Source organism: Nelumbo lutea, chromosome 2, assembly GCF_056320005.1.
Source record: "Nelumbo lutea isolate HS-2025 chromosome 2, American lotus-T2T, whole genome shotgun sequence".
Taxonomy (NCBI): Eukaryota; Viridiplantae; Streptophyta; class Magnoliopsida; order Proteales; family Nelumbonaceae; genus Nelumbo; species Nelumbo lutea.
In genome coordinates this window covers 53,679,700-53,689,559 of record NC_142685.1, presented here as the reverse complement: position 1 = coordinate 53,689,559, position 9,860 = coordinate 53,679,700, and the positions used below count along the sequence as shown (strand labels likewise).

At 38.2% G+C, this 9,860-nt stretch overlaps 1 protein-coding gene and 1 non-coding gene across 2 annotated transcripts; one reads left to right on the top strand and one right to left on the bottom strand.

The window, feature by feature from the left end:
• Window positions 1–3,057: 3,057 nt before the first annotated feature.
• On the bottom strand, window positions 3,058–3,129 carry TRNAT-CGU (transfer RNA threonine (anticodon CGU)). Its single transcript has one exon. It is a non-coding gene; the product is annotated as a tRNA-Thr (tRNA).
• A 191-nt stretch (window positions 3,130–3,320) lies between these two features.
• On the top strand, window positions 3,321–4,203 carry DET2 (3-oxo-5-alpha-steroid 4-dehydrogenase family protein). Its single transcript, XM_088967889.1, has one exon. It carries the CDS (start codon window positions 3,362–3,364, stop codon window positions 4,172–4,174), a length of 813 nt encoding a protein of 270 aa, XP_088824015.1. The 5' UTR covers window positions 3,321–3,361; the 3' UTR covers window positions 4,175–4,203.
• Window positions 4,204–9,860: the final 5,657 nt, after the last annotated feature.

Sequence of the window (9,860 nt, the reverse complement as noted above, 5' to 3'; positions counted from 1 at the left end):
AGGAGAAGGACGGTCTCGAAATAGAAAAAACCCTTCCTTTCCTTTTCGACAAAAAAGGGAAAAAGAGTTTGAATAAAAAAATAGGATTATGATGATGTGGCATGAGTTTTAAGAGAGAGGGGGAAGGGCCCGTGTCCCTAGGCTGATTCGATGCCTTGGGTTCCCCTTACCATCCCCTATTTATAGGGTTCAAGTAGGGGTAGTTTGGGCAATTTTGATGTTTGTGGGGTAGAAAGGTCCAAAAGAAGTTAATTTCTAGGTATTTTAGGTATGAAGATGTGGGGGGGTATTTTGAAAAATTTTAGGGGTAAGATAGTCCAAAAGGTGTGATTTTGGAGGTATTCTGGGAAGGAAGGTGTTGTGAGGGCATTTAGGGTATTCTGATTGATTTTAGGGGTAAGAAGATCCAAATGAGGTAAATTTGGGGTACTTTGGGAAGAAAGATGTGTGGGGGTATTTTGATGGTTTTTAGGGTAAAAAGTTTCGAACAAGATAAATTTGGGGGTATTCTAGAAAGAAAAGTGTGTGGGGGTATTTGGGTATTTTGATGATTTTCAGGGGTAAAAAAATCCAAATGAGGTAAATTTGGAGGAGATTCTAGGAAGGAAGATGTGTGAAGGGTGTGATAGTTATTTTGAAGTTTTGGTGGGGGTTCTAACAAATGCTGTGATAAGAGAATATTCTGATCCACGGGTAAGCAGCTTTTGGGTGGTCATGATTCACTTAAGGAGGGTTGCTGTGTTGATGCTGCATCATGAGAGAGTTGGGCAAACAAATAACAGCTTGCGAAATAAAATTTTTCTTGGTTTGAAGGTTAGGAATGGAGTTTTTAGGTGAAATTTAGAACGGTGAGGTTTTCGAGGGGTCGATAGGGTCAAATGCATCTGAAGAGAATGGCTAAAAAAGAGAGTGGCTACATCTAGGGGATTTTATGAGATCATGATTCTTGAACAATGAGAATGGCTAAAAAAGAATCTTAAGGGCAAATGGTCGAGCATTGAGATGAAATTTGATAGGCTAGGGTTTAAGGGTAATTAAAGTCTTTAAGGGGTGTCAATTAGTGGTGCGAGGTGTCTAAAAGAGGATTTTCAAGTTATAAGGGGACAAATATCCACTTTTTGGATAGTACTTGTTGGTGGCACATCTAAAGTCATGAGAATCTATATCTATATATTAAAAGGGAAAGTGTCCAACTGCATTTTCATGAGCTATGGTTGTTTTAAGGAGGCACTTTGCTGCATTTCTCCTTCTCTTTGAGTTTTTTAGTTTGAGCAATTTTTTTAAACTACCCTTATAGTTTAGTTAATTGACTAAGTGTATATTAAATGTTTGAAAATTAATTAACACTACCCTTTTTTATTTCTGACAATTGACTAATACTTCCTTTATCATTAACACCCGTTAAAGGAAGACTAAAAAGATTATTTTGCCCTTTATTCTTCATCAAAATTTCAAAATAAAACAACTTAAACGTGCAACAAGAATCCATACTGCACTTTGATGGAGCCCAATCAAAACTAAAATTACAAAATAATATACCGAAAGACCGGAGAGCAAAAAGGGAGGTCTGAGAACAGAGGTTGAGAGAGATCGGAGAGCAGAGGTTGAGAGAGAGAGACAGAGGCAGAGGGGAGGTCTAAGATGAAGGCTTGAAAGCATGACTTTTGATGATGCTCCAGGAGAGGACGATTGAAGTGGGTGACCGTGAGAAGGTACGTTTGTTAACTGTAACCTTAGGAGCTCGTGGTGAACACCCCACAGCAGCAGGGAAGTTACAGAGCGTCAGCCACTTTCTTTCGCGCGGAACACCCCACAGCATGGTAACTCTGTACCTCGTTGAGCTCGTGTGGAACACCCCACAAGCAGCGAATGAGCGCTGGCCACGTTTGAACAAATAGGCTCTGTAACCTCTGTTTCTGTCTCGGTCTCGGTCTCGGTCTCGGTCTCGGTTTGGTCCTCTGTCAATGGTCGATCTACTTATTGTGCCGGTAGTTTTCAAGAAATAGCAGTCTGTTTTGATCAATTTTTATTGCGATGCGGATCTATTGTTGTAGACTGTTTAGGAAGGTTTAGCAGATAATTTTGGCTTTGGATGGTGATAAGAATGGATAGTTTCCGTACGCTTTGGTTATTTCTTTCTTTCCTTTCTCCTCTTTCCTTCTGTATTTGCCGCTCATGGGTAGTTGGGTAGGATATTTTGAAGGTCCCAACTCCCAATTCATGAGCAAGCAGCCATGGAAGTATAATCTATTCAACAGGTTAGATCTCGTGTTGCACTTTCTGGAGCTTCTGCTTTGAAAGGTGCAATCGAATTCACCATCTTTGGCCTTGAAACAGAAGGTGACAAGCGGCACTTTTTCACAGCAGCAATTCCATCTGTGCCGTTGGTAAAAAAGAAGCAACAGAATCTTATACTTCATTTGAAACAGTGACTGAGCCAGAGGCGGAGGGGGAGGGGGAGGTATAAGAAGAGAGAGAGTGGGGGCTTAGACAGAGTAATATTGGGTTTTAAAAAAAATTATACAAGTCACGTAGGGTCACATGTGCATAGATTATAAAAAAAGAGTTAATCAATTGTTAGAAATAATAAGGATAGTGTTAATCAATTTTCAAACAATAAGGATACAATTAGTCAATTATCTAGACCATAATAATAGATTAAGAAATTTTACCCTTTTAATTTTTCATAAAAATATAAAATTATTATAACTAAAATCAATCCACTAGCCGTATAAGTACCATTATCGAGTAGATAATAATTAATCATAGATAAATTTTAAAGTAAAAGAGCATATAAAATTAATCAGAGATAAATAAGTCACCTAAAAATAATGTTTGGATTGAATAGAAGTATAGAACTTGCTCTACCCAAATAAAAAATGTCATAAGACTCATGCTTCAATTTAGTTTAATAGAATCCGTACATTGCACGGGTCCGGATGCTAGATCTATTTTGCAATCACTTTTGGCACGCAGAAATTTGTAGAAAAACGAAAGCTTAAGAAACCAAACGAAAACAAAAAATACACGTATAAGAAAGATTGATGACAATGACGAAGCTCCCGGCGAGGATCGAACTCGCGACCTTTCGCTTACGAAGCGAACGCACTACCACTATGCTACGGAAACATTAATATTAACAATTGTGACAGAGAAACACAAACAAGTGTCACATCCCAATAGGGGACATTGGGACTAACCACGAGAGATCTTTGTCGTTTTTTCCCTAGATCAGATCCGACGGTCAAGTGCTCGGGTGCATAAATGCAATCTCGTAGACCTTTATATATATATATATATATATATATATATAAATACAAATGGCTACACCTTACAACCTACCCACTCATCTGCAACCAAAATGGAAATGGTATCACCATCACCAAACTCAGACCTAAATCTGTTCCGCTACTCTCTGCTCACACTCTACCTCATCACTCCTCCCACCTTCATATCTCTCCGATTCCTCCAAGCCCCATATGGCAAGCACCACCGTGCTGGGTGGGGCCCCACTTTATCCCCGCCGTTGGCCTGGTTCCTGATGGAGAGTCCCACCGTCTGGCTCAGTCTCCTCGTCTTCTTCCTCGGCCGAAATCGTTCCAACCCCAGAGCCCTAGCCCTGCTCTCCGTCTTCCTCTTTCACTACATCCACCGCACGTGCATCTACCCGCTTCGCCTCCTGAAAACTCCCAGCCGGAAAACCGGGACCGTTGCTATCGGTTTTCCCATCTCCATCGCGCTGATGGCCTTCGCATTCAACGTCCTCAACTCCTACTTGCAGATGAGATGGGTATCGCATTACGCGGATTACGAGCACGAGAGCGGTTGGTGGTTTTGGGGGCGGTTTTCGGTGGGGCTGGCACTATTCTTGAGCGGTATGGCGGTGAACGTGCGGTCAGATTCGGCGTTGATGGCGTTGAAGAGGGAGGGCGGAGGGTATAAGATACCGAGGGGAGGATGGTTTGAGGTGGTGAGTTGTCCCAATTACATGGGGGAGGTGGTGGAATGGGTGGGATGGACGGTGATGACGTGGGCCTGGGCTGGGCTTGGGTTTTTCTTGTACACTTACGCCAACTTGGTGCCTAGGGCACGGGCAAACCATAATTGGTACTTGGATAAGTTTGGGGAGGATTATCCCAGGTTTAGAAAAGCTGTTATACCTTTCCTGTATTGAAAAATATTTTAATAAAATTTTATGAAAAATAAGTGGTGTTTTGTTTTCTTGGAGGAATGCAACTTTGAATGCCCCGCCGAATATACGTGACGTGATGACGAATTGACGATGAGACGCATCTAATATTTTTTTAAAGGGATAATTTATTTATTTATATATACCTGACCTGAGATTTGAGGAAATTAATTATATAATGTAATTTCAACTTTCAAAATCCATTAATATTATTATATCTGTTTTGTTTACTTTTCACCTGTTAATCGAAATGGGAATGGCCATTTCTCCTCTGCAATGAAATCTCAATTCAGTTATTTCAAATCATTCCAGCTCCAAATCCAAAACAAAAAAAAGTAAAAAGACAATTAACTGTTCGTTAAATCGCCCGAAATCAAATCGAACCCGACTGAATGAATACTCGACACAGGACGAAATCAATTACAAATTGAAATCTTGAATTAAAGAAATAGGTTCACAACCCATACTGCTACGAATATGTGTTTCGGGACATCCTTTTATTTCGTTGAACCGGTATGAGTATGTGTTGCGGGATAAAGATCGCTTATTCCATTCCCTTAGAATTCCATTCTATTTCTTACTCAAATACATCGAGTCTCTGATTTTTACTCAAAGAGTAGAACTGGTCACTGCTTCTGGTCACCAACCACAGAGTAAGAGAAAAGGGAATTGGAATCCCATTCCAATCAACCAAACGACTTGATTATGGGCCCTTTCGATTCCAGGTGCCTATTTTGAAGAACCAAAAGGACTACACTACAGTATTATGTGTGTAGGTTTTTGTGGGCACGAGATTTGAGCTCCGCTCTGCCTCACCCTGCCCTAGTTGGGGCAGTTTTTTTTTTTGACTATTTTGATCAGCCGCCGAGATTTGATTTGGTCCTCACTCTCGTGATGTTAGAAATTCGCAAGTTTAGGAATATTCTGATCAGAACTGGGACGCGTAGTAAGAATACTGGTTGCGTTGAGGCCTAGTTTGGCATTTGGGAATAATTTGCCAAATGACGGATGAACATCACTAAGCTAGTAGAATCCGACCTGAGTTTAGATATGCTGATCACAACACATTGTAAGTTATGCTCATTGCACATAGAAAATGGCAGTGACTACTTTTCTTTATCTCGATACGTATTCTTGAAAGATCTCTTTTTTATCTCATGCATTATTATTGGGAAGGATTATTTATCAACATACGCCACGTTGCAACATTATTATAAGAGAATATATCTCGCGAGTTACAAGCCTTGTTCGAAATGAGTCCGCATTCTGTGCATCCATGGGTGCACTGGACGAATGCACCCTCCAATGAGAGACGACCACGTCGGCATATTTAAAAGTTATTAATGTTAATGGACCTTTTAAGTGTTAACCGAAAAAATCCGGTCGAATTAGGCATAAAAGGACAAAAAATACTTAAAAAAGTTATAAACATTTTAATTACATGGGATTTTTTTGGTCTTCCTCCCATTTTCGATTCTCCCCTGCCAAGCCCTAACCTAGAAGCATTCATCGGCAAGATGTCCGTGAACCTGAAACCCACCGGCAGACAACATCAAGGGCTACAACTTTGTTTGCCGTTAGATAGCGCATATTGTCTCTGCCGTCGTCGTCTCCGTCAACTACCATCTCTCGCCGGAACATCGGTACCCGGCACTATACGACAACGGATTCAAAACTCTGGTGTCCCTTAACACAAGAAATTGTGAGGGGTTTCCAGTTAATGCCAATATCACTTTTTTATACTATTATTTTTTTTTTGTTGTTTGTGAATGCTTTTGAAGCTGGCGGTACCTGAACCCCTTTTTCTCTGAAACGAACAACCACATCCCCAAATCATTGGTACCTTGATAGAAGGCAATCTATCAAAGTTCCAAAAGGAGAACAATTAGCTCTCCATGCCTGGTTTGTTTCACCAAATCAAGATGGGCATTTTTTTGCAACTTCTAAACTTTGTATGCAGCTATAAATTTAAGAGTAAAAAAATCGAAATTTTATTTTTTTTACTTGCAATTAATTTGTATCACAAAGTAATAGAGCTTGGCTTGAGGTGGTGCTGAAGTTCTTCCTTGAACTCCTCAAGGTTAGCAGATCAACATGTTATTTATTTATTTATTTATTTTTTTATTCTAAGGTTAAAGTAAAATGTTATATTAGTTTCATAAAAAAACCTGTATAGGCATAACTCATGTACAGTGAACAACCATGCATTGAGAATACAAAAATTATTTTGGAATTTTTACAATGAGATGAACTCAAATAGCATTCAATATTGGAATTCTAGTAAGAGAATTGCTTTTACAATTTCATTTTTGTAGTCCAAATTCCAGGTTTTCAGCTCTCAAAGCAGTGCAGTAAGTCTCATAGAATTGCATTAAATGGACAAGGAATTCAATTCATCTGCATTAGACAAAGGGCACCAGATTGAGCAACAGAGAACTGGATCCAGTTCTGTTTTTGGGGTTTTGATAGGTTGCCTTCGACCAGGGTAGCATTGACTTGGGGATGCGGATGTTTGTTTCGGAGAGGAAGGAGTTTAGGGGTAACGCCGACTTCAGAAGTATTAAAAAGCAAAAAAAAAAATGTTTGCAGGGAAGGAGGAGAAGAAGAAAAAGAATTCCTGAGAAGAAGATTCGAAGAAGAATAGAAAGAAGACAAGCATGCTTATTGCCAGATGATTTCTTGCCGTCGGTGGATTCTCCGTTCACGGACGTCGGTTGTGCAGTGAAATCGCCAATGGATTGCTTTTTGTGTTAGGACTCTGAGGAGAAAATGGGGAGGAGTAAGAATGAATTCTCACATCCCAATCCTAAATAATTCAAAAGAATCAATGATTTTAAATTTCTTGTCTTTTTCTATCCGGTTCAACCAGATTCATTTAACTAATGTTCAAACGCCCATTAACGTTAGCTTGATTTTGCCCAGACAACGAGGTCGTCTCTCATTGGAGGGTGCATTCGTCCAGTGCACCTGTGGGTGCACAGAACGCAGACTCTTCGAAATGGCCAGTTTCAGTTACAAATCTGACCCATTGCCATACCTAGAGGGGTTTGAATGGTTAGATTTGATGAACTCTCAACTACTTGCGTGCATAGTGCATACCACACGAGGGACTCAATGAGGAGACTAGATCTTTTACCCACAATAACCTTACTACAGTGGAGAGCATCTCCTGTATTTGCATGTTACCATTACTCATGGGCAGATTTTCCAATGTACAGCTATAGTGTCATATGGTTAGGATTCTTGCAGGCAGGAGATTTGAATTGCAATTGGAGATCCAATCCTTACTCTTTGGTTCAAAATGCTAGCTCTCGTGTTGATTACTCTCTGCAGTTTAAATCTACACCATTTTGCCTGCTTTGGTCAATTGCTTGGGCGATAAAATTCAGTTTCTTAAACCATACTTGTATGAGGTAGGGTAGTCCTCCCGTCAGTTGGATGAAATGGAAAATTGATTGACCTACCAGATTATTAGGATTTCTGGTCATTGAACCAGTTGATCTTTAACTGAAGGGTGTATATACTGATTATTAAACCATAGTCTCCATTTGGATAAGCTTTTGTTTCTGAGCCTTGGGTTGTGGGAGAAAAACAAGGGCCAGAAAGTATTTTTAAACTTTGGTAAGAATCGCTTTTAAAAACATAACAGAGTAAAGCCAAAATACTTATGAGCCCTAAAGCACAAAGCATAAAATTGGAGCTTATTCTGAAGCTTATCCAAACACAACTCTATTGAACCTAGAAAAACAAAGAGCCAGGAAGTACAATGAAATATTATCATGTAATGGAGAATAGCATATCTAAATCCATTCGATCTGTTTCAATAACATAATAGGATCTTATCCACAAAAAAAGGGTAAATAAATAGAATTGCAATGTACAACTTGTTGGTAATTTGTAATTACTATAAAAGAGGAAAAAGCAAACGGAAAAATCCTCTGTTGAGGTTTTTAACAAATATCAAAACCTCCACTCAGTTTTTTCCCAACTCTTGAACACCCCATATTGAATGATTCTGCTGTTAACTTTAACAGAATAGGGGAAATATCAAGAATGTCCTTACAGGGTAGGAATGGCAACGGGGTGGGGCGGGGCAAGGTTTTGCATGTCCCGTACCCGACCCCAAATTCAAATTCCCTGCCCCAAACCCCGACGGGGCTAAAAATCCTAACCCCAATCCCATCCCCACGGGAAACGGGGATCCCCAACTTTGCCCCACACCACCCCGCCCTGACCATTCTTACTTGTATACTTATTAATTTATTTTTTAGGAAAATTGTTTAAAACTCACCATGAGTTTTCAGCATTTCTCTTAAACTCACAACTTTCAAAATGTCTAAAACTCACCATGTCACTAATTTAACATTAAATAGACTAACGGGTGTTATTATATTACCATTTTAACCTTCATAAAAAAATATAACATATATACAAAGTAAAGTAAATCAATGGGTGTTAATATATTACCATTTTAATATTTAAACATGAAAAATGGAAAATTTACAAAAAAATGTTTTCAAATATAAAATACATAAAAAACATAGAAATTACAAAAAAATATAAAAATTATAGAAATTGCAAACAAAATAAAAAATTATTTTCAAATTATAGAAACTATAGAAATTGTAAAACAGAATCAGAAAATAAAAATTGTAGAAAAAAGACCAAAAATTTATAGATTGTAGAAAATAAAAATATGTAAAAAAACAGAAATTATAAAAAACATTAAAAATGCAAAAAAAATAAACAAGAAAATTGAAAACTGAAAAGACCAGTTTTCCTCCAACTCACCATTCAAAGGTAATTTGGTCATGAAAATTGATATTTATGCTGACACAAACACCTCTGTTAAGGTACTAACAAAAGGTGGGCTTTGGAAAATAAAAAACTTACTGACATGGTGAATTTTAGACAATTTCCCTATTTTTTATAATTTTGAACCTACCTCAAATTATTTTATAATATGTAATATAATATATATTTGAAATTGCCATCTCTATTGCAGGGGCTTTGAATATTTTGAATCTAATACCAAAAATGCTCCACTTCTGGGTGAGTCACCTGGTTGTCGGCATAGTCAAATTAATAGCTTTAAGAAATATCAAAACCATTCATATTGATGTTTATCCTCTAACTATGCCACATGTAAAATTTGGACCAATTAGAGGCTAGCATGTAATCCAATGTTTTACGTCTTAAATTTCAATGGACAAAATTTATTAGATGGCATGCAGTTAACAGGGGTATTTGGTGATTGATCTTTTAAGCTAGAAAATAGGTGATGTACATGCAAAACACGTCATTTTCTTTCAACTTGAAAAGGATGATCTTTCAAACCAAATAGGAACATTATTAGGATTTTGGCACAATTTTGATGTCATCTGTAATTAGATTTTGATAATAATGCGTGAAGGTGGTTTTTGTCATGCCATGTCAGTCAGAGGGGCACACAGCATCTTATCAGAAAGGTGAGGGAACGTTTTTAGTATTTTATAGAAATCATAGGGGAGGTTTCTGGAGTCCCAAAAATATTTTTCATAAATAAAAGAATGAAAAGCACTAAATTTAAGTGTGAAAAAGAGAAAACAAGTCAACAACATTCCATGTTCTGATTTGGGTTAGTGATCGCAAACCTTTGACAGGAAAAAAAAAGGTCATCTCAAACTTCAAA

Bases quoted from the DNA above. Each gene is read 5' to 3' on its own strand.
- DET2 (XM_088967889.1), top strand. From the start codon at position 3,362: ATGGAAATGGTATCACCATCACCAAACTCAGACCTAAATCTGTTCCGC.